Source organism: Microcaecilia unicolor, chromosome 3 (assembly GCF_901765095.1).
Source record: "Microcaecilia unicolor chromosome 3, aMicUni1.1, whole genome shotgun sequence".
NCBI classification, from domain to species: Eukaryota; Metazoa; Chordata; class Amphibia; order Gymnophiona; family Siphonopidae; genus Microcaecilia; species Microcaecilia unicolor.
In genome coordinates, this window is record NC_044033.1 from 465,315,316 (window position 1) to 465,341,363 (window position 26,048).

Genomic DNA, 26,048 nt, shown 5'->3' on the forward strand with positions numbered 1-26,048 from the left:
GAGTGAAGTTGAATGGATAGACGTGAAGCATCTGTTTACGCTTTCCAAAAATACTAGGACTAGGGGGCATGCGATGAAGCTACAAAGTAGTACATTTAAAACGAATCAAGAAAATTTGTCTTCACTCAACGTGTAATTCAACTCTGGAATTCATTGCCAGAAAATGTGGTAAAAGTGGTTAGCTTAGCAGAGTTAAATAAAGGTTCGGACAGCTTCCTAAAGGAAAAGTCCGTAGACCATTATTAAATTGGACTTGGGGAAAATCCACTGCTTATTTCTGGGATAAGCAGTATAAAATGTTTTTTTGTACTTTTTTGGGATCGTGGCAGGTATTTGTGACCTGGATTTGCCACTGTTGGAAACAGGATGCTGGACTTGATGGACCTTTGGTCTGTCCCAGTTTGGCAATACGTATGTACTTTGTTTGAGTCCTGAAATAGCAGGGGCTAAAATACCAGCTCTCTTTTGTGGTTAAATATTGAAGGAGATCATCAGTAACTGTCTGTCTCCATCAATGTGTATTTGATTAATTTTAACTTGTGTGGAGTGATCAGAGCTATATGTATAAAAAGTCATGTCACTTTAATAAGAAAAACAGATGACACCTTTGAATTATACTCTAGTTCACCCATGACTGCTCTTAAAATTGATCTACAACCATAATCACTGTGATCCAAACTGATCTGCCCAGTTTCTGGCTTGAGCTCATTAAATAAAATATCATCTAAACTACCTAACTTGCAACTTTATAAAAATAAAATCAAATTGGCAGATATTTTGTCAGTGGGCAATATCAAACTCCACCAAGTATTTCACCTTGAAAATGGCGACTGCTGCTCTCATCTTGGGTAAAATACTCATATACATTGTTCCTGTACTGAAATATATTCAAAGTCATATCTGAAAATACACATGGAGTTTTAATAGTGAAATTTCCATGCACAATTTCCTGCAAAGACTCCAGTCCTACCTCCTCTCTGCCCACTTATGCATGGCTAAAAATATGTGTATTGTCATTCAGCATATGCACTTTTAGTTCTAGTCAAGGGGACAATCTTCAAACAACATTTTTATATAAGAATACACATATTTACCCTCATTAAATTATTATTATTATTATTATTATTGCCTTCTCAACAGGCACTTTTTTCAGATTTCATAGTTTTAATAGAAATGGAGCAGGGCTTACCATAGCTGTTATAAGCATCTTCACTTGTTCCGTGACCATAGTCATAATACTCAGGTATACTGCAATAGATTCAGATGGCAATTAGTGTTATTGAAATCAGATGAAGTTCATAGTCTAACAAATCAAAATGCTTTTTACATCTATTACAAGACTGTAATCTTTCTTACTACAGATTATGCTATAGTTTTGAGTATCTTAACCCTAATGCATAAATATGCTAATAAGAACCAAATTCCTTCATGATGATTGCACGATTCAATTCAGATCTCTCATTCTAAGGACCCTGGTTACTAAGCAGTGTTATAGGCATGTTAACATTTTTTAACGCGTGTTAACCATGTACGTGCCTACAATATCCCTGTAGGCGCCTACATGAATAGCATACGCACTAAGTGTAGGCGCGCTAAAAACACTAACACACCTTAGTAAACAGGGCCCTAAATGTTTTGTTTTAATAAAATTCTACTGAAAGAATGAGAGCACAGATCCAATGTAAATCAACGAAAGTAGTACATACTAACCAAAGAAGAGCTGGGAGAAGACAATGAGGTTGATGTTCTAAACTGCAAAGGAGCCAAATTTTCAAAATTATTGGAGGTGCAAAACTCAATGGAAATTACTTCTCCCTGGATATAATCAACTACTACTACTACTACTACTACTATTTAGCATTTCTATAGCGCTACAAAGCATACGCAGCGCTGCACAAACATAGAAGAAAGACAGTCCATGCTCAAAGAGCTTACAATCTAATAGACAAAAAATAAATAAAGTAAGCAAATCAAATCAATTAATGTGAACGGGAAGCAAGAGAGGAGGGTAGGTGGAAGCGAGTGGTTACAAGTGGTTACGAGTCAAAAGCAATGTTAAAGAGGTGGGCTTTCAGTCTAGATTTAAAGGTGGCCAAGGATGGGGCAAGACGTAGGGGCTCAGGAAGTTTATTCCAGGCGTAGGGTGCAGCGAGACAAAATGCGTGAAGTCTGGAGTTGGCAGTAGTGGAGAAGGGAACAGATAAGAAGGATTTATCCATGGAGCGGAGTGCATGGGAAGGGGTGTAGGGATGGACGAGTGTGGAGAGATACTGGGGAGCAGCAGAGTGAGTACATTTATAGGTTAGTAGAAGAAGTTTGAACAGGATGCGAAAATGGATAGGGAGCCAGTAAAGGGTCTTGAGGAGAGGGGTAGTATGAATAAAGCGACCCTGGCGGAAGATGAGACGGGCAGCAGAGTTTTGAACCGACTCGAGAGGGGAGAGGTGACTAAGTGGGAGGCCAGCAAGAAGCAGATTGCAGTAGTCTAAACGAGAGGTGACAAGGGTGTGGATGAGGGTTTTGGTAGAGTGCTCGGAAAGAAAGGGGCGGATTTTACGGATGTTGTAAAGAAAGAAACGACAGGTCTTGGCAATTTGCTGGATATGAGCAGAGAAGGAGAGAGAAGAGTCAAAGATGACCCCAAAGTTTTGAGCTGAGGAGACAGGGAGAATGAGAGAGCCATCAACAGAAATAGAAAACGGGGGGGGGGGGGGGGGGGGGTTTGGGGGGGGAAATGAGAAGCTCGGTTTTGGTCATATTTAATTTCAGGTGGCGTTGAGACATCCAGACAGCAATGTCAGACAAGCACGCTGAAACTTTGGTTTGGATGCAAGGTGAGATATCAGGGGTAGAAAGGTAGATTTGGGAGTCATCAGCATAGAGATGGTAGGAAAAGCCATGGGATGAGATTAATGAACCAAGGGATGAAGTGTAGATAGAAAAGAGGAGGGGACCAAGAACAGAACCCTGAGGTACGCCGACAGGCAGAGGGATAGAAGTAGAAGAGGATCCACCAGAGTGAACACTAAAGGTGCGGAGGGAGAGGTAGGAAGAGAACCAGAAAAGGACAGAGCCCTGGAATCCAAGTGAGGACAGGGCATCGAGAAGTATGCTGTGATCGACAGTGTCAAAAGCAGCGGAAAGATCAAGAAGAATGAGGATGGAATATTGACCTCTGAATTTAGCCAGTAATAGGTCATTGGAGACTTTAGTAAGCGCAGTTTCGGTTGAATGGAGAGGGCGAAAACCAGATTGTAGTGGGTCAAGAATAGCATGTGAGGAAAGAAAATCAAGGCAGCAGCGGTGAACAGCACGCTCAAGTAATTTGGAGAGAAAAGGAAGGAGGGAGATGGGTCGGTAATTAGAGGGACAAGTAGGGTCGAGTGAAGGCTTCTTAAGGAGAGGTGTGACCACAGCATGTTTAAAGGCAGCAGGGACAGTCGCAGTGGAAAGTGAGAGGTTGAGAATGTGACAGATAAAAGGAATAAGAGCAGGAGAGATGGCATTAAGAAGGTGGGTGGGAATGGGATCAAAGGAAGAAAGGAAGAAAGGAAAAAGTGTAGTTTCCTCAATAGTAACTTCAGGAAAGGAGGAAAGGGAATGAGGGGAAGGAAAGAGAGGGGAACGGACTAGTGGAGGGAGAGGTGGTGAGGTAGAGAAAGCAAGGTTTATCTTTTGAACCTTGTTGTGAAAGAATTCAGCAAGGGTCTGAGGAGATAATGAAGGGGGAGTTGGGGGAGGGGGCACCTTGAGGAGAGAGTTCAATGTGGTGAAGAGAAGTCGAGGATTAGAGCCAAGAGAGTTGGTCAGTTGGATATAATAATCCTGTTTGGCATGTAAAAGAGCAGATTGGAAGGAGGTCAGCATGAACTTAAAGTGTAAGAAATCAAGAAATCAAGGAATTTATTCAATATTGGGGATGCTCAAGCACCCACAGCATCCACAGAGCTATCTCCTATGTGCAAAGTTATTGCTCAATAGGGGCAGGAGAGAAAAAAAATCTACAGAATGCTCTGAAACAAGCACAAGTATTGGTGTTTTTGTGTGCGTGTGTGTATTTTTTAAAATCATGCAACCACTGCTTTTGTGAACAATCTTCACAAAGGACTCTTTCACAAGTAGTAAACTTTCATGAATAGCACTTTACACATGAAAGCTTATTACTGTTTATCCACTCCTACCCTAGCTGAGACAACATTTAATCACCTCTCTGACCTCACGTGCAACTTTCTTTAAATTAGTCATCTTATTTTCTAACTCCTGTTACTCTCTTACCTATCTATGGGGTCCTTTTACTAAGGTGTGTGTAGATGCATGTATTGGACGCATGCAGGTTCATTTTTCAGTGCACCTGCAAAAAAGACCCTTTTTTTGGCCGAAAGTGGATATTTGGCAAAATGAAAATAGGCGTGTGTCCATTTTGGGCCTGAGACCTTATCGTCACCTATTGACAGCGGTAAGGTCTCACGCATTAACTGGGCAGTAATCATTAGAATGCGTACAATGCCTATTATCACCTGGTTAGCGCCACGTACCAGAAATTTTCTGCTGCACGTAGTGGACACGCATAAAAAATGATATTACCACCCGGGCCAAGCAGTAGCTGGGTGGTAGTTTCAAATTGGCATGTGTTGGGCACGCATAGGCACTTACGAGGCTTAGTAGAAGGGCCCCTATATGTTCCATCTTTGCTTATATCCTCTGCTGTCTATTAAAATGTTCTATTACATATTGTGTTGACATTGTAAGTAGTGTACTATCCGTCTTATTTTCGAAAGAGAAAGACGCCCATATTTTGACTCAAATCAGGAGATGGGCGTCTTTCTCCCATGGGCGCCCAAATCGATATAATCGAAAGCTTATTTTGGGCGTCTTCAACTGCAATCTGTCGTGGAAACGGACAAAGTTGATGGGGCATGTCAGAGTCGTGGTGAAGGCGGGACTGGGGCGTGGTTATCGGCCGAGGAGAGATGGGCGTCCTCGACTGATAATCGAAAAAAGAAAGGCATTTTTAGCGAGAAGTTGGGTCACTTTTTGTGGACCCTTTTTTGTCACAAACAAGTCCCAAAAAAGTGCCCTAAATGACCAGATGACCACCGGAGGGACTTGGGGATCACCTCCCCTGACTCCCCCAGTGGTCACTAACCCCCTCCCACCCAAAAAAAACTTTAAAAACCTTTTTTCCAGCCTGTATGCCAGCCTCAAATGTCATACCCAGCTCCATGACAGCAGTATGCTGGTCCCTGGAGCAGTTGTCAGTGGGTGCAGTGGACTTCAGCCAGGTGGACCCAGGCCCTTCCCCCCCTACCTGTTACACTTGTGCTGGTAAATGGGAGCCCTCCAAACCACCCCCAAACCTCACTGTATCCATATGTAGGTGCCCCCCTTCAGCCCTAAGTGCTATGGTAATGGTGTATAGTTGTGGACAGTGGGTTTTTGGGGGGATTTGGGGGGCACAGCACCCAAGGGAAGGGAGCTATGGACTTCAGAGGTAGTTAACTTTTTTTTAATTGTTACAAGTGCCCCCTAGGGTGCCCGGTTGGTGTCCTGGCATGTGAGGGGGACCAGTGCACTACAAATCCTGGCCCCTCCCATGACCCAATGCTTGGATTTGTTCATTTTTGAGCTGGGCGCCTTTGGTTTCCATTATCGCTGAAAAACAATACTGCCCAGCTCAAATCCGCCCAAATCAGATGCATTTGTCTGGCACAAACCGTATTATCGGAACAAAGATGGACACCCATTTTTTTCGAAAATACGGTTTGTCCTGCCCCTTCACATACCCATTCTCAGAGATAGACGCCCATGGAGATGGGCATTCGTGTTTGATTATGTCCCTCTATGCCATACTTTGTACTGTTATTTGAATGTTTTTACTGCTTTAATTGTCTATGCTTATGTTTGATTTATTCTTACTACACACCGCCTTGAGTGAATTCTTTCAAAAAAGCAATAAATAAATCCTAATAAATAAATATAAAGTTTTACATTAATGAAATGCTGCTATTCAATAGGTGGATTATACATTTGATATGCTTTTGTTCTGGGTACAATCAAAGTGGTTTACATATTATATACAGGTATTTCTCTGTCCTAGGCAAAGTACATCATTAATGTTGAATCCAGAGAAATTTGGCATCTAACAATATGTTCATGGGCTGTATTTTTGAGGTACAGTTATCTTTGTTTGCCAGGCTCCAATAGCAGAGTTTCTCATGCAAACAAACATAAGGGACACAGTGCTAACCCATGGGAAATTCTGCTGGTGACATTGGATAGAGTTAGGGGATGTAACCAGGGCAAATAGCCTGGCCTGTCTGAAGTTATGTTATTAACATGTCTTATGGCCTGCCATAAACCCTAACAGTTCAAGGCGGGTTACAAAACTAAGAGAACAAGATTCAATTTTCTGGGAATGACAATATTAAATAAAATACAAACAATTAAAATAGAGATCCAGAGAATAAAACAATTAAGACATGGCTCATGGAAACAAAAATATTTCCAAATTATTTCTAAATGATGCATCGTAATACTAGAGGAAGTGAATTCCAAAAAGAAGCCATCTGGTAAGAAAGTAATGCAGGAAAATGTCTAATCAATTTCAAAGTAGTAACACTAGGAGATTGTAAAAGGAATTGATTTTGCATCGGAGATCTATGAAGGAAAGTTACTAAACCCATCATATACAAAGGAGTTGCTCCTGACTAGATCTTAAATATCACTGTGCATATTTACATGGTTCTCTTTAAATGAAAAGTATGTACAAGTATTTAAAAGTCTCCTGTCCATGCCTATCCTGCAGAGCAGTGTTATTCCTACTGGCTGTTTCTCCTCCTTATAATCTCTGCAGGTTCAGACCCTGCCCTGGTCTGACCCTCTGCCACTAGTGACACGTCTCTGGATCCACCCTGGTCTTGGAACTGACTTCTCCCTAGCTTCAATCTCCTGCTCCTGTGCTGGGTCTCTCTTCTGTCCACCTGTAGGGCAAACAATCTACCGGTTGCCACTTTCAAGAACCACAACCTTCCTATATAGCCAGTGATAAACTTCTGCTCAGGATTCTCCTCTCCTCCTCCAGATCTATTAGCAACAGACTTTCAGACAACCAAAAGACCATGTGCTTTGACATGCAATTACTTTTATTGATTCCTAACCCCTCCCAACCTATCACTCACTAAACTCAGAACAGTTTCTTTATGCAACTTATTCCCAGAACCATTCCTTGGGCTGGGTCCTCCCCTACACCCAGGAACCTCCCAGTCACTCCCCTCAGTGACTTTCTAGGGAACTTAGGGTCTCTTTTACAAAGTTGTGCTACTGATTCTCGGTGCGGCAAATGAGAGGAAGCCCATTCAATTCCTATGGGTTTCCTCTCATTTGCCACATGGGAATTGCTAGTGTGGCTTTTGTAAAAGAAGCCCTTACTCTCTCAGTAATCCCCAACCTAACAAGGGATTACACTCTCCGCTCGGGTAACCAATTCCTTGTCCTCAAGGGATTACCCTAGGTTTTGTTCTCCCTTAAATTGGATCAACAGCAACCCCACACAACATTTTATTTCAACAACATACAACATTCTTTTTTGCCTTTTTTTCCCCGCACACTTGAACCTCATGTTCATTTTCTTTACATATCACCCCTATTAAATATTCACCATACTTACCCAAAATTTATCCCATAACAGCAAATTTATTTACTTTTCTCTCTTTTCCCCCAGCAGCATGAGTCAGGGCATTCTGGGCCTACCAAGAGTGGCAGCCTGCTCAGCCATACTCCTATACTCCCATCACACACAGTCAACTATTTCCCATCAAATCTCCACATACAGGTGAGAACACTTATTTCAACAATAACTCAAAACTATTTATTAATTCTGTGTACCTTAACACCATACTTTTAGTTGTATCTCTGCTTTATATCTCTAAACACATTTTTGTGATTTCAATTTAACAGCATTTCATTCTTGTTCATCATACCACCCTAATCTGTAACATTATTTTCCAACAGCTCAAACATGGACCTGTGTCTAACCCAAGTTAAATTTTCATTCTCTTTATTCCTCAACCTTTCAATAATTAGAACTGAATTAGAGAGCTATCAGTCCAGTTCTCTTTACCCATACCAAGCACAGTCTGGTTTCCTAACCATGACTCCTCCAGGTAACAGTCTGGTCACACTATGGCATTGGGCTTGATGATGGGAGTCCAGAATCTCTACACAATGCTTATAAATGGATTACCCAGTAGTCCAATTCTCATATTGGGTATCAAAATAGTGGCGGATGCGGGGTCCTCTGGTTCATCCAGAGGACTCCAGTTAGGCCTCATTTGCAGAAAAATGGTCTCCCATATCCACACCTCCCTCTGTGCATCTACCACATGCATCACTGGCAAAGGCGTAAAGGGGTATTTTGACCCCCATGTATTCCAAACCGCTCTACTTAAGTGCAAATCCATTGTGCTTACTCTGGGAAGCTTCACTCTGGTTATTCCCCATTGGTCAAGCCAGAGCTCCATCAGTAGTTTCTGTGGTACTGGCTCTCCTAACCAGTGGCCTCCTGCCTCCTCTGATTTTAGGATAGCAGATATATACCCTCCAACCAAAACTGTGCTGATGCTGAGGTTCCTAAGCAGACAATCCACCTCTGGGCTCCTTACTACCTTCTCAGTCTCTGAGACCTTGAGGATATTCAAGTCCAATTCCCCTGTAGGCAAACACAGGTAGTCCAACATGGTGGTGGGTTTGGGAAGGCCCATTTCTAAGTCTTTTGGTACTTTCCACAAAGTGTTCAGTCCTTTTCCTCGGATGATCAGCACACTTCCGGGCTTTCTACCCAGGTTTCCCTGGGGAGGCTCACCCACAGCAGTCATAGGGGATAACATCTGGGGATTAGTGGTATCGGATCCTCCAGCTCCATCACTTCCCCATTCCAAATCCAGGTTTTCTGGCAGGTTCAAGTCTCCGGACCCTGAACAGATCTGCATGCTCACCAGCGGGGATAGTTTCGGGTCAGCCGTTAACATCCCATTGGGGTCTTCCCCCAAGGAATTCATGGCTTGGGCCTCAACTGCCTTCTTGCACATGGCTTCCTGGATCCCCTCCTCTGCCTTTGAGATCTCTGAAAAAGTAACTGCCCCCTTAGTTAATCAACCAATTGACCAAATTTAATTGATAATTAGATTCAGCTGATTGAACACATTCAGACATGATTGCAGATTGTAGTAGTTTCTATAAAGTATTTACAAGAATGTTAAGCCATGATCAAATGAAATTCCAGAAGAGAAAGGGTTACAACATCATTTCCAATGGTCTGGGACTCCTCTGATCCACAATGAGAGACACGGAGGGGCATTTCCGATACAACATCCAAATCCGATTTTGGATGTTTTGCAAAAAACGGCCAAAAGTCCAGTGCCAAACTTGGTCATTTTCGAACCACAAATGCTCATAATGTAATATATACAATTATGCTAAATCCTAGGCAATTATAATTTCTAAATATTTAGATTTGGAGTCTTTATGAAGTTGGAGTAAGGGTTATGAGCTCATAGTTCAACTATCCACATGGCATAGTTGCTGATTTGTTATAATTGATGGAATATCCAGACATTAATGCTTCACTGTTCCCTCTGAGCTGAGCAGACGTCCTCTGCCTACAGTCCTGCAAGTGGAGGGTGTTGTTTCACTATCACATTTTCAATACTGAGCTCTGCAGGACTCCAGGAAACCTGCCTGTCCCTAGCAATGAAAACACAATATTGAAGCACCACTTTCTATTGGCAGCAATGCAGTTGGAGGACTCCCACTCAGCTTAGAGAGAACAGTGCAATGCTTGCCAACGACTGAGAAATAATAAAGTGCCAGCAGAATATAAATAACCTGGGGAAATCTATTAATGGGGACCCCAATAAGTATGATTACTCACTGCTATGTCCAAGGATTCCAAAAGCAATGTAAAAAGCAGGAGTCAAAGTGGGCACCCCCACCCTGTCAGATGTCTCTATGCAATGCAAAACCTCCAAGGCACAAACATTAGCTGTCCAAATTTTTCTAAAGCTATAAAAAGAAAAGGCCATTCCACCTTATCAAAAACCTTTTTCAACATCAAAGAAACAATTCCAATGTTCTCTAAGGGGCCCTTTTTAAGCCCACCACAGGCTTACCATGTGCCAATATGGAACTATCACCAGGCTACCGCAGGAGCCCATCGGTAGCTCCCATCCCTAACGCATGCCATTTCCGGTGCTATAAAAATATGATCCATTTTTGTAGTGCCAGAACTTAACCGCTGTCCGGTTAATGGGTGACGGTAAGGGCTCCTACCCGAAATGGCTGCACGGAAGTATTTCACTTACCGCATGGCCATTTCTTTTCCTAAAAAAAAAAAGACAGCCTTTTACCCACGGCAGTAAAAGGGGAACTCAGCACTCATCAAATACAGGGGCTGATGCTAGTGCAGGCCCCTTTTTACTGCAGCTTAGTAAAAAGGACCCTAAGTTCACCATCATGTAAGAGATGTTTTTTTTAAAAAGCAGATTTTAACTTTATATAAGAGGGTTCAAACTTGTTGGTGCCAAGCTGCTGGTTCAAGTGTTGGGGCTGAAAAGAAGACATCATTATGGCTGTTAGATGAGCTTGGATCACAAAAGGAATGGTCAGCCTGAAGACATTTGAGGAGCATAGGTTAGTCACTCCCTGATTTACTGCACTTTCTTAACTACTCCCTTAGATCTGAATTTGTGTTATTCATTTTAACAATGACAATTTATGTTTAAATGGTATTGTTATATTGATGACATTTTATTTATTTTTGTTACATTTGTACCCTATGCTTTCCCACTCATGTGCTTACATATTATATACAGGTACTTATTTGTACCTGGGACAATGGAGGGTTAAGTGACTTGCCCAGAGTCACAAGGAGCTGCCTGTGCCTGAATTGGGAATTGAACTCAGTTCCCCAGGACCAAAGTCCACCACCCTAACCACTAGGCCACTCCTCCACTCCATTTCATGTTATGGACTGGAAATTTAATCCAACTCCAACAATTTTTCGACTGGATAAATACAAGGGACATACATATAAAATTTACAATGCAACAATCGGAAACACAGATTAATTTTCTTGATGTCTTAATCACACAACATCAACAATCGTTTAGCACAGAAGTATACATCAAGCCTACAGACCGTAACACCTTGTTACATTTTAACAGCAATCATCCAATTGCAACTAAAGTAGGGTTACCTTTTTCCCAGCTACTAAGATTCCACCTTCAAACGACAAGCAAGGATATTACAGCAAAAATTTAGGGAAAAGTGGTACCCTGATCAGATAATAACAACAGCATATACTCAGGCAAAATATACCCCTCAATTTACCATGTTGATTAAAGCATCCCTTGTTCCTTACCCTATCTAGTTCACTTTGTTAGTTTCTTCCCTCCTACTTACTTCTTTATGCTTGCCTAAACTGTTAAGTCTGTACTCTTATTTAATTCTCTGTAAGCCACATTGCGCCTGCATGTGTGGGAAAATGTGGGATATAAGTCACAAATAAATAAATAAATAAATAAATAAATAACCATAGGGATCACTTATTGCAACAAAAGACAAACAATATGGACATCAATGAGAAGACAAAGACATGCGTCCTTAAATATACAAGAGGGATCGGTGAAATGTAAGGGTAAAAAAAAAAGCATTGGAAGATTATGCAGACACACCACGTGTTTTACAAGCATCAGTTGAGAATTGCATATGCACGGGGTCAAAATTTACGGGATGTATTACAAAGTAAAATCTTTACCCCAGATGAAAGATTACCTTTAGGTCATAATGAATGTGACGTTAATTTTGCCCTTTAATAAGTGGTATCAGTTTTTTTATTAATCCTTTGGACAATAAAAAATACCAACTAAGGCATAGTACAGATTGCAACAGCAAATACGTGGTCTATGTTTTCAAGTGCATCTGTAGTAAACTTTATGTAGGAAAGACCACCAGAACACTGAAACAACGTCTGAGCGATCATAAACATAACATAAAGTATCAAAAATTAGAAGCACCTTTAGTCGCTCATAGCATAGAAACCACACACACATTTTGGGATTACAAATGCTTCATTAATGATCACATCCCAGCCTCTATACGTGGAGGAGACAGGGATCGTATTCTCATCCAAGTGGAGCAATGTTGGATAAATCGACTAAATACCATAGCTCCCAATGGTCTGGATAACAGAATCGAATGGAAAGTTTTTTTAAGAGCAGCACATTTATTTCTCTCTGATAGGAATAGTTCAATATGGATAACAGTATAACTGGGTTGGCCCCTTTAAATTTAAAAGGTGATCTGATTGGTTGTACTTGATGGCATCCGGTTAAATACAGAGCGCCATTTTGTTAACAACAGTTCCAGCGAAAATCGGACAGGGCACAACGTAAGGTATGAGTAATATTCAAGATAGAATAGCTGTTCCATGTACTTTCACTTTTCTCCGGTTGATAAAAGTATTCTGTTATATGTCTCTATGGGGTACACGAAGACTTAAAGGGTAACATTCCTAAAGAAGCTCAAGCGAAACAGGGGCTTGCTGTAGAGCGTAACCGATATTCCACATCAGAATAAGATAAGTACCTTCTGTTAGGAATTTAACGTATATATAAGAGAAAACGAAAAAATAAAATTAATAAAGAACTCAGAGTTTTTTTCGGCTTATGAAGAAGCTTGCCAGAAAACTGCATTGCAGTGATTGAAGTTAATGGTGGATTCTGGACAGCCAAGCCTTCACATTGATATAACCAAAAGTGAATGCAAAGCATCTGAAGCCTTTTCCTCTGTAACTCTGTAACTGAAGTGCAGTATTTCTGTACTTGGGAGAAAATTGATTGCTTTTTGGGTGATAGAATTGAATTCTTTAGCAAGCACCATGTAAAGATTGATGTTATTCATTTTAAGCAAGATCATAATTTTCTCCTGGATATAATCAATTCACATGATAACCACCTGTAGCATTTCTAGGTAAATAAACAGTAAAATCAGTTCAACGCAGATTACACATGGTTATTTAATTTTAGAGCTCATTGGTATAACATAATTTAAGAATAACAGTGATCATGAGTATTAAAAACAGCAAGCCTTTTTTGTCATGCTAATTGGAAACAAGGCTATAATTAGCTTTCATTATTATGCTAGCAACACGATCTCTACTTTTCATAACTTATGAGCATACTCTGTAGCTGGAACCAATTCACTGGAAACATAGATAAGATTAGCTCAGAAAAAAAAAATCCTTCAAATTTTGAACTTCTGCAGGTAATGATCATGGGGCTAACAGAGGAATTTTATATCAGCTATAATTGTGAAGAATATACCAATATGTAACTTGAAATTTTTCAAGAAGGAAATTAGAGACTTTGAGACAACCACAGGTATGATCATTTTAACTTGGGGGCCCTTTTACCAATTGGCGGTAAAAGATGGCTTGCAGTGGCATCGGCGCATGGAATTGCCGTGCACTGAGGCCAGCTTTTACCGCCACTGGTAAAAGTGTTTTTTTTCCATAAGAGGCAGTACATGGCCTTGCGGTAATTAAAAAATGGCCATGCAGTCACTTACTGCTGGATCCCTTACTGCCTCCTATTTAAAAAGTAGTGAGGGATCCAACAGTAGCCCAGCAGTAATTGGGCAGCATGCAGCGCTGCCTGATTACCGCTAAGCACCTACCCCTCAGCGCTAGAAAATGAAAATATTTTCTAGTGCCAGAAATGGTGCATAGGAAAGCCAGAACTACTGCTGGACTCCTGGGCGTGCCCGACGGTAGGGCCAATTCACCATACACCAAGATGTTGCTGGCCTTACTGCCCTTTCGTAAAAGGGTCCCTTGGATTTTTAATTACTCACCTTTCCAAAACCAAGCTCAAGGTGAGTTACAAACAGATACACAACTCATCTAAAATGTAAAATTTGTGTCACTGTTTGACACTACTAGTACTAATGTTCATTACTGCATGCCATCGGAAGTATGCCATATTTCAGGTGAGATGTATTATAATAAAATACATAAAAATTTCATATGCATATCTAAAACCACAAGGTAGCAGTACAGCAGTGTAAAACATTTCCCATAGTAATATAAATCAAGAAATACATTTGCAGCAGGAACTCACATCTCAATATTCAGAAAATGCTGAGCTCATAAATTAGCCTTCTAAGGGCCCTGTTTACTAAGCCACACTGTAGGCGTGCTATTGTTTTTAGCACATGCTAATGCTAGAGACACCGATAGGAATATATGGGTGTCTCTAGTGTTAGTGCATGCTAAATTTTGGTGTGTACTATCCCCACCCACTTTTTGTGCTCCTAAATTTACGAGCTTAGTGAAATTTTGAGTAAAATTTTATGCACTGAGCCCCAGTAAATTTTGCAAAGACATCAATTTATATGCATAACTCTCAAAGGGGCCCTTTTTCTAAGATGAGATACGACATGGGCTTAGCACTTCCTCACACAGGACTTTCCCATTAGCAAAGCATTCCTATAAAATACAACATTTTCAAATTTTTTATTTACATGTCATGTGCTAGTGTTGTCAGGGTAAGGCAATTGCAATTAATTGACATTGAAGCACTTACTGCATCCTATTTAGGCTGTGCTAAGGGATTCCCACATTAACCCTGTGTTATTCAGTTAGCATGTGCTAATGTGAGAGCGCTACCTGAATATTGCTTCCATGCCCATTCTTTGCCACTGACACACCCACTTCAAGCATATATTTAAAAAAAACTGCATGGTTAGTGTATGCAAAAGGTAAAATAACCTCAAAACCAATAAAAACATTTTGCAGTAAGGCTTATTTCCCATGTTAAGCATACATTAGTGCTTAACACAGTTTTGTAAAAGTAAGGTGCATAAATCCTTTGAATATTGGACCTAAAATATTAATCTGGAAATACCTGTTGAAAGATTAGGATTCAATAGATTGTCTAAAATCCTTAAAATCTGCTATGAAACAAATCTATTTGGATAACAGATTTCCTAAATATGGAGCAGCAGATGAAAATCCTCAGTCAAGGATCACCATTAGTTTCCTTCTCTAGGATTAACATAACAAGACCATGTGCTTTATTTACCAAGGTTAAATGGGAATGGGAACATAACATAATAACATTGAAAATGATAGCAGATAAAGACCTGCATGGTCCATCCAGTCTTCCCAACAGTCACATTCATTATCAAATTGTTATTGAACCAACAATCCAATAGTATTATTATATTTTACTCACTTAGAACCCTGTTTACTATGATACACTAGTGTTTTTAGTGCGTGCCTAAAATTAGCGTACGCTAAACACTAGAGACACCCACATATTCGAATGAGTGTCTTAAGCATTTAGTGCATAAGTACATAAGTACATAAGTAATGCCACACTGGGAAAAGACCAAGGGTCCATCGAGCCCAGCATCCTGTCCACAACAGCAGCCAATCCAGGCCAAGGGCAGCTGGCGAGCTTCCCAAACGTGCACGCTAAAAATGCTAGCACGCCCATAGATCAGCTTAGTAAACAGGGCCCTAAGTTCCACTTTATGATGTCTTCCCCAACCCCACTGAGATATCCAGGACACACACTTTTAGCACATGATATGAGTGTGGCATCAAATTCGCATATTTGATCCCGATCCAGCCTTTGAGAGCAGACCATTTATCGTTCATCTGGCGTCATACAGCATATGCTATTTAATGCTGCTTATGCTGGTTTTTTTATAAAGGAAATTCCTTTTATCCTTGTCCTGATACACAATTTGATACTGCTCTTATTTAAGAAAGATACAGACTAGCCCCTGACGCAGCCCTATTGTTCGGCGAAACATGGCCTGTGCCGGGCATTTGTCTCACGTATGGTATCTTCAATAAAGTCTTTTGGACATTATACTGATCTGCTCATTTGTTTTCCACAATTATTAGAGTTGCAAGCAAAATCCACTCCAACCCATCCTGATCTGTCTTGCTATATACGGGACACAGACTGTAGAAGTTTGTCTAGTATTGATTTCATTTCCCCCCTGCTGGAGCTGCTATCTAAGCACAAATCCTGCCGATCATAAATGAACTTATAGCTGTTGATATGTTAAGTTTGCTTTTGAAACTATCTTCTTTCTATTTAGGGAACCTTAGTGTCTACCCCACATATTTTTGAATTCTGTCACTGTTTTTGTCTCTACCACCTCCACCAGGAGAGCATTCCAGGCATCTATTACCCTCTCCCTGAAAAAATATTTCCTGATGTTATTCTTAAGTCTACCACCCCACAACCTCAATTTATGTTCTCTTGTTTTGCTGTTTCTCTGGTTCTAGAAAAGATTTGTTTGTAGAAATATTCAGTTCAAGCATTTGTAGACCTCTTCTCATGTTTTCTGTTTCCTCCAGTGTGTCCACTCTGTTGCAAATTTTTGTATCATCTGCAAAAAGACATACTTTTCCTTCTAACCCTTCAGCCCTGACACTCACAAATATACTGAACAGAATCAGCCCCAGTATCAATCCCTGAGGCACTCCATTACCCACTTTTCTTTCTTGCAAGTAAATTCCATTTATCACCACCCTCTGTCATCTGTTGGTCAACAAATTTCTCATCCAGTTCACCACTTCGGGTCCTAATTTCAGTGTGCTAAGTTTATTGATAAGCCTCCTATGAGGAACCATGTTAAAGACTTTGCTGAAATCCAGGTAGACTACATCTAGAGCATGTCCTCGATCCAATTCTCTGGTCACCCAATCAAAGACATCAGATTTCTTTGACATGCTTTTTTATTGGTAAAACCATATTGCCTTGGATCTTATAACTTGTTGGATTTCAGGGAGTTCACTATTCTTTCCTTCAGCAGAGCCTCCATTATTTTTTCTAACCACTGAAGTAAGACTTACAGGCCTGAAGGTCCAACTTGTACTTTGTTACCACTTTTATGAAGAGGGATCACATTCGTTTCTCTTCACTCTCACGGAACCCCTCTCTTTTTCAAGGATTTGTTAAATCTTTGAGAGGGCCTCCAGAACTTCTCTGAGCTTCCTCAATATCAAGGGATGGATCTTATCTAGTCTCATGGCTTGTCCACTTTTAGTTTTTCAAATTGTTCACAAACACTTTCATCTGTGGTTGGTGTGATATCTAGCCCATTCCTATATATATCTTTGTCAGCCAACTGAGGCCCTTCTCCAGAATTCTCTTCTGTTAACACAGAAGTATTTCTTTAGCACATCTACTTTTTCCTCATCACTTTCTACATAGCAGTTCTCAGCATCTTTCCGTCTCATACGTTCCATTTATAGTCTTCTTCTTTTCTCCAATAAACTTGAAAAAAGTCTTGTCACCTCTCTTTACATCTTTAGCTATTTTTTTTCAATTGCCCTTTCACCGACTGTTTTTCTCTCTTTGCTTATTTGAGTTTTATCTGGTATTATTTTAGGTGTTTCTATTCTTGCATTCTTCTATATTCCCTGAATGCCACCTCTTTTCCCTTTATTTTTTCAGCCACCAGGGCTTGTAGAATGCTATTACTTAAACTATGAGCATTTGTGCTCATTGGTTTCCAGCATAATTTTACTGGTATCTTTTCTATAGTGTTTTGCCTAGTCTCCCCCTTATCCTTTGTTGATGATGATTTTAACATTATCTTCCCCATTGCTATTGCATTATCTGGGGGTGACGTCTTGATCTCACCTGCTTCCATTTGTCACCTCTGCATTCTAGTTTAACTGCCTAGTAACATATTGTCCAAACATCTCATCAAGGATACTCCTTCTTGCCATAGAAAGATATAGGCTATCCTTACAGTATAGTCTTTTGTTTTTCCATATATTTCCCCATCTTCCTATAAATCTAAAACCTCCTCGTTGACACCAGGCTTTGCGACCTCTCATCGAACTCTTCTATAGGTAGGTAGTAGTTTAGCAAAGGCTACCTACTATCTGTACAAAGACTTCAGACCCTTCCCCATATTATGAAAAGCTATTTGTGCTTCAAGTGTGCTATTTTTGACCAGGTCATTGTGCCCAGGTGGATTACATCAGTTTAAGAATCTGTATTCTCTTCTTTGATCTCAGTCAGTATTTGGTTGGTATTCCTGCTGCTTGAGTATCCAGGAATAAATAAAAACAAAAAATCCCCAAATCACTGGTTATTATTCAAATAATACTCTCAGAAAAAACTAGGATAAATGCTATAAAATAATGTAATTAAATGTGAAGAAGAGTGCCCTCAGAGATATCCACTTTCTTTTAGTGGTTAATAATAACCTCTGTCAGGTGGTATAGCGCTTCATTCATCAGGCCGCTCTTCATTTAACACCATACTATGTGCTATTTGTGTCACTTATGTAGTCAAACATAGTGAACTTAATAAATCTTCACCAATGATGGCCAGCTGCCACTTCACTAAAGTCACTTTATTAAGTTCACTTTGTTTGACTACACAAATAACAAATAGCACATAGTGTGGTGTTAAATGAAGAGCGGCCTGATGAATGAAGTGCTATACCACCTGACAGAGGTTATTATTAACCGCTAAAAGAAAGTGGATATCTTGAGGGCACTCTTCTTCACATTTAATTACATTATTTTGTAGCATTTATCCTGATTTTTTTCTGTATCCAGGAAGGCATTTAGGGCCCCTTTTACCAAGCTGAGGCAATAGGGTGATGGCGTTGGCATCAGTGCGTGTTTCTAAGAAACAAGATGGCAAGCGATCCGCAAAATCAGTGCGTGTTTTACATGCATGCTGAGATCCCCTTTTACCACAGCTGGTAAAAGGAAGTCTCACCTTCCTGAAGGAAATGGCCGTGCGGCAAGTAAAGCACTTGTCGCGCAGTCATTGCAGGGGGGGGAGCCCTTACCACCACTCATTGAGGTGGCGGTAAGGGCTCCAGCATTAACTCGGTGGTAACCAGGCAGCATGCGGTGCGGCCTGATTACCATCGGGTACACTCTGGCACTACAAAAATAAATCAATATTTGTAGCGCCAGAATTGACGGTGCACTAGGGGTGGGAAGTACCACCGGGCTGCTGAGGTAGCCCAGCGGTATTTCCTGTATAGAGAGTGGTAAGCCCACATTGGGCTTACCACTGCTTTGTTTGGACCCTTCGATTGGGTCCATAAGCTAATGGCTCTGGTAATGGAGTCCCCAAACAGCAAAATATTCTGTTTTGTCAATGCTTTCTGGGTATCTTTTGTTTTGACTTACTCTTTTTGTCTCTATATCCACCTCGGAATTTATTTTCTGTACATAAGAATGCTCCAATACAGAAAAAGAATTATGTAGGGGCAACAATTGGTAGGGAAGATGCCACTGTGTCACAGGTCTTAATTACCAGAACCTACACTTATCCATCTATCTTTGGGCTGTTTTATCAACTGTGGCTCTGATGGTAATTTGATTGAATGCAGTGCAGTCTTGAAAGATCCCTTAATTGCAGTCAATTCCTGTTTGAGTCTGTTGGGTTGAAACCTATTTTTTAGGCATCTACCACCTAATCTGGAAATGACCTTAAAAGCCAAAATAATTATCTTGAAATGAGTTCCAATATGCCAGATCAGCACTCTTCAGAAAAGAGATACAAGATGGAAAAAGCAAGGGATGTAAAGCAAATACAGTGGGGGAAATAAGTATTTGATCCCTTGCTGATTTTGTAAGTTTGCCCACTGACAAAGACATGAGCAGCCCATAATTGAAGGGTAGGTTATTGGTAACAGTGAGAGATAGCACATCACAAATTAAATCCGGAAAATCACATTGTGGAAAGTATATGAATTTATTTGCATTCTGCAGAGGGAAATAAGTATTTGATCCCCCACCAACCAGTAAGAGATCTGGCCCCTACAGACCAGGTAGATGCTCCAAATCAACTCGTTACCTGCATGACAGACAGCTGTCGGCAATGGTCACCTGTATGAAAGACACCTGTCCACAGACTCAGTGAATCAGTCAGACTCTAACCTCTACAAAATGGCCAAGAGCAAGGAGCTGTCTAAGGATGTCAGGGACAAGATCATACACCTGCACAAGGCTGGAATGGGCTACAAAACCATCAGTAAGACGCTGGGCGAGAAGGAGACAACTGTTGGTGCCATAGTAAGAAAATGGAAGAAGTACAAAATGACTGTCAATCGACAAAGATCTGGGGCTCCATGCAAAATCTCACCTCGTGGGGTATCCTTGATCATGAGGAAGGTTAGAAATCAGCCTACAACTACAAGGGGGGAACTTGTCAATGATCTCAAGGCAGCTGGGACCACTGTCACCACGAAAACCATTGGTAACACATTACGACATAACGGATTGCAATCCTGCAGTGCCCGCAAGGTCCCCCTGCTCCGGAAGGCACATGTGACGGCCCGTCTGAAGTTTGCCAGTGAACACCTGGATGATGCCGAGAGTGATTGGGAGAAGGTGCTGTGGTCAGATGAGACAAAAATTGAGCTCTTTGGCATGAACTCAACTCGCCGTGTTTGGAGGAAGAGAAATGCTGCCTATGACCCAAAGAACACCGTCCCCACTGTCAAGCATGGAGGTGGAAATGTTATGTTTTGGGGGTGTTTCTCTGCTAAGGGCACAGGACTACTTCACCGCATCAATGGGAGAATGGATGGGGCCATGTACCGTACAATTCTGAGTGACAACCTCCTTCCCTCCGCCAGGGCCTTAAAAATGGGTCGTGGCTGGGTCTTCCAGCACGACAATGACCCAAAACATACAGCCAAGGCAACAAAGGAGTGGCTCAGGAAGAAGCACATTAGGGTCATGGAGTGGCCTAGCCAGTCACCAGACCTTAATCCCATTGAAATCTTATGGAGGGAGCTGAAGATGCGAGTTGCCAAGCGACAGCCCAGAACTCTTAATGATTTAGAGATGATCTGCAAAGAGGAGTGGACCAAAATTCCTCCTGACATGTGTGCAAACCTCATCATCAACTACAGAAGACGTCTGACCGCTGTGCTTGCCAACAAGGGTTTTGCCACCAAGTATTAGGTCTTGTTTGCCAGAGGGATTAAATACTTATTTCCCTCTGCAGAATGCAAATAAATTCATATACTTTCCACAATGTGATTTTCCGGATTTAATTTGTGATGTGCTATCTCTCACTGTTACCAATAACCTACCCTTCAATTATGGGCTGCTCATGTCTTTGTCAGTGGGAAAACTTACAAAATCAGCAAGGGATCAAATACTTATTTCCCCCACTGTATATAAGGGAAAAGTAGGAGAGAGTGATGAAGATAAAAAGCATAGAAAAATGTGCTATATTAACAAAACTCCGTAAATCACCCCAGTGCTTTAAAACACCTCTCACACGACCTTACCTAACACCTTTCCATCTAAATCCTCATTTACCCTCAACTTATTATCGACTGTATCTAAGATTATGTAATGACTATATCATATTAACACCCTGTAAGCCACATTGAGGCTGCAAAAAGGTGGGATAATGTGGGGTACAAATGCAATAAATAAATAAATAAAAACTAGCAAGGCAGCAAGAGTAAACCAGAATAATAAGATAAATCTACTGTAATGCATGAAGGACATGTGAAGGGACATTTTTAGAAGGTTGTTCAAGTCAGAATAGAGATGTCAAGCTTATAACATGCAAAATGGACATCCATCTTGCATGTATTTTCCAACAGAAAATACATCAGGATTTCCTGTTCAAAATTACATGAGATAGATGTTCATGTGCTGAGGACATCCAGCATGAACAGCCATTTTATAAACTGGAACATCCAACATATGAATGGCAAAAAAGCAGGGACTGGACATCTGTCTAGCAGCATTCTTAGAAGAATGACAACATAGACCTCCCGGCAAAACAGAGGGTCAGACTAGTAATTAATGCAGTGGACGTTAAACCAAGGAACCCAGGTTCAAATCCCACTATAACACTTTTGTTTTGTAATTACGTCCACTACTTCAATAGCCTTCAGGCTTGCAGGTGACATATATTTCAGGTATTTTTCTGTTTCTGGAGAGCTCACAATAAAGCAATAAGAGTTAAAGTAGGATTTGAACCTGGACCCCTTATTTTAAAGTCCAGTGCACTAACCACTAGGCTACTGCTCAGACTTGCTGCCTGCTTTCTTAAGAATGCCTGCAATACCTGAAGCTGTCACAGAAACTGGTATCTCCTTTTAGTTTCACTTTCAGGGAAGAAGAAGAGGAATAGCAACCACTGGAGAGTTAAGGAGGTGTCATGCCTTAATCTCTCCAGTGGTCAGCTGCTCAATAAGAGCACCTTTTCATACCCTTGATGTGACTGAAACTGATCTAAGGATGTCCCTCCTTTTAGACATGGACATTTCTTCCCATTTTGGTAATCGTTGGATGTCCTGATTTTGGGTCCTCCCATGTCCCGGCCAAAACACTCCCCTTGCTATTTGGATGTACTTCGATGTTGAACATCTCTTTTCTGCCTTTGCAAAATGGGGATTTTGACGTCTATTTGGGCTTTTTGAGACATTAATATGTTTTGAAAAGCTCTATACTATAGTGAACCATTGAACATAAGAAAATAAGAGTTGCCCTACTAGGTCAGACCAAGGGGCCATCTAACCCCAACAGTGGCTATTTAACTTCATGAAATGCCCCCTACTGTTTGTACTTTTTGAAAGAGTAAACAATTGATTCACATTTAGTGGTTTTGCTTGATTCAGGATTTTATAGACTTCTATCATGTCTCCCCTCAGCTGTCTCTTCTACACACACTGAATAACCCTAACCTCTTTAGCCTTTCCTTATTTGAGAGTTGTTTCATCTCTTTAATCATTTTGGTTGCCCTTCTTGTGGGCTGATGATCAGAAGCAAACGCAGGTGCTAGAGGCTGTTAGCGCCATACTAGTGCCTTCGTTTGCTACTGCACAATGATCAGAGCCCCTGAGCATGTGAAACAACGTGCTTGTGGGCTCTGAATGCAACTAGCATGAAAATGCATGCAAAACAGGGCTAAACCTATTCATCCCCAATGATCAGTGACCAGCACTTCAAAGATTGGCTTGCTGGCCGTGGCAAACTCTACACCAGCTCAGAGCTGGCGTTAGGGTTTCCAGACCATTGGGGAGGAATGGTGAGCCCTGTCCAGCATGCATTTGCATGTTAGCAGGCCCTCATTCCCCCCTATGCAGCCCCCCCCCCACAGGAACCCCACCCCCCCAGCAACAGGGGACTGGAGGTCCAGCGGACCTCCTGTCCCCCTGACCTCCCCTGACAGAAGTTCAGAGGGGGGGCTCTGGAGATCCAGTTTTGTTTTGGGTACACTTTTGTATGGAAGGTTTTTATGCCGATGATGAAACAGAGACCACTGTGCTCCTTCTAGCTCATTAGATCGCTTGCGATTTTTGAGCTCTTTGAGGCTTTTCCTTCCATTTTTTGTAAGGGTTATTTTCTGATTTAGTGGATTTTTTTGTGACTTCATTTGAATGTTTGTGTAATCCACACCCACTTTTTTGTAAACTTTATTTTATAAACTCTTCATGTACAAATGTATTTCATGTGCTAAATATATAGGTCCTCTCAAGGAGATATAACTAAATGGCCGACCATCTTGTTTTGATAATACAGTCGGGTACGCCGCTTGACAGGGCCGTTATTAAAGATGGCCGCCCTTATAGATGGCCGCCCCCATTCGATTACGCCCCTCCATGTGTCTTTATAAAATAGGCTAACAAATAGGTGCCTTGTAGCCTTCACACATAGGGAATCTGTTATGCAATTACCTCTCACACACCCATAATTTTCCTCTCTGACCTAAACATGCCTCCAGAAATGTGTCCTTGTACATAAACTCATGAGGTTTACTATACTGGGATAGACCAAGCATCTGTTTCCAACAGTGGCCAATCCAGATTACAAGTACCACTCAATTCCAAAAGAGTAATAGATTTCATGTTGCTTATTCCAGGAGTAAGCAGTAGATTTTCACAAGTACAGTACTCCATAATAATGGTTTATGGACTTTGCTTTTAGGAACTTATCCAAACCATTTTTAAACCCTGCTATGCTAACCACTTTTACCACATTCTCTGGTGAAGAATTCCACAACTTAATTACATATTGAGGGCCCTTTTACTAAGTTGCGGTAAAAAGTGGCCTGTGGTAGTCTGCATGCATGAAATTGGCATGCGCTGGGTCACGTTTTACCATTGCTGGTAAAAAGGACTTTTTTTAATGGGGCGGTAAATGGCCTTGCACTACATTTAACTTCTGGAGTAAGACCTGTCCAGAGGGAATGAAAGCTTCCTGAATGGGAGCAAGAATAAAAGACAGGAAGCAATTGTATTATTATCAATTTTACCCACTACAGCTAGGTAACTAAGGGAAGAAATAGGTAGTGACTTGTCCAAGGTTACATTTGGGCTCATTTTCGAAAGAGAAGGGCGCCCATCTTTCGACAGAAATTGGGAGATGGGCGTCCTTCTCCCAGGGTTGCCCAAATCAGCATAATCGAAAGCCGATTTTGGGTGCCCTCAAATGCTTTCCGTCATGGGGATAACCAAAGTTACCAGGGGCTAGTCGGAAGCATAGCGAAGCGGGACTGGGGCGTGCTTAACACATGGATGTCCTCAGCCAATAATGAAAAAAAGAAGGGCGTCCCTGACGAGCACTTGGCCGACTTTACTTGGTTCATTTTTTCTTGCAACTAAGCCTCAAAATGGTGCCCGAACTGACCAGATGACCCCCTGAGGGAATAGGGAATGGCCTCCCCTTACTCCCCCAGTGGTAACTAACCCCCTCCCACCCTCAAAAAAACTTTAAAAATATTTTTTCCAGCCTCTCTGCCAGCCTCAAATGTCATACCCAGCTCCCTGACAGCAGTATGCAGGTCCCTGGAACAATTTTAGTGGGTACTGCAATGCACTTCAGGCAGAAGGGCCCAGGCCCATCCCCCCTACCTGTTACACATGTGGTGGTAAATGTGAGCCCTTCAAAACCTACCAGAAACCCACTGTACCCACATGTAGGTGGCCCCCTTCACCCCTTAGGGCTATGGTAGTGTTGCACAGTTGTGGGGACTGGGTTTTGGGGGGGGGGGGGCTCAGCACCCAAGGTAAGGGAGCTATGCACCTGGGAACAATTTATGAAGTCCACTGTAGTGCCCCCTAGGGTGCCCGGTTGGTGTCCTAGCATGTGAGGGGGATCAGTGCACTACAAATGCTGACTCCTCCCACGACCAAAGGGCTTGGATTTGGTCGTTTCTGAGATGGGCATCCTCAGTTTCCATTATTGACAAAAACTGGGGATGACCATCTCTAAGGACGACCATCTCTAAGGTCAACCTAAATGTTGAGATTTGGGCATCCCTGGCCATATTATTGAAACGAAAGATGGCCGTCCATCTTGTTTTGATAATACGGGTTTCCCCGCCACTTCGCTGGGACGTCCTGCGAGGACGTCCTCAGGAAAACTTGGGCACCCCATTCGACTATGCCCCTCATGGTGATTCAGCAGCAAAGGATGGCATTTACATGACTCATAGTCTATTATTCCAAATGCTGAAACAGAAGATTTCCTTTTCTTGCCATGTGTGGGCTCTTTTGGTCTGTTTTCTCTATATTAATTTGTCTTCTATTCTCTTTCAATGGTGCTTGTGCCAGGAGAAATGAAAGAGTTAGAAAGCAGCACAAAAGGATGAAAACTACTTTGTAACTTTTGTTTAAACAACAGTGACTGAGAAAATTCAGCCACCTTTTCAACCTTGCAGTGTAGAGAATCAACTATGTGGGAATGCTTCCCAGCAGATGTACTACAATATAATACAATGCTAAACTTTTCACTGACTGAAGAGAAAATACGTTGTTGATTAAAATTTGCTTTCTCACTAATTATGGAGTTAGATGCAACAGCAGGGCTTTCTTTTTAGGGGAAACTCACCAGTACTAAGTGCTGGTACATTTTCTGTTACTGCTAAAATTTACCCATGGCTCTAACAACCCAAGCATTATGCTCCCCAAACACAAGTGCACAGAGTGCCTCAAAATGTAATGGCAATCAGGAAGGA

General features: G+C 41.5%; 1 protein-coding gene across 2 annotated transcripts in view; it reads right to left on the bottom strand.

Moving 5' to 3' along the window:
• Positions 1-26,048, bottom strand: part of KHDRBS2 (KH RNA binding domain containing, signal transduction associated 2) — an 852,627-nt gene that overhangs the window by 24,545 nt on the left and 802,034 nt on the right. For both annotated transcript variants that reach the window (XM_030198996.1, XM_030198995.1), the window contains one exon: positions 1,190-1,248. In XM_030198996.1, coding sequence (XP_030054856.1) covers positions 1,190-1,248 — 59 coding nt within the window. The remainder of the gene's footprint in view (positions 1-1,189; positions 1,249-26,048) is intronic.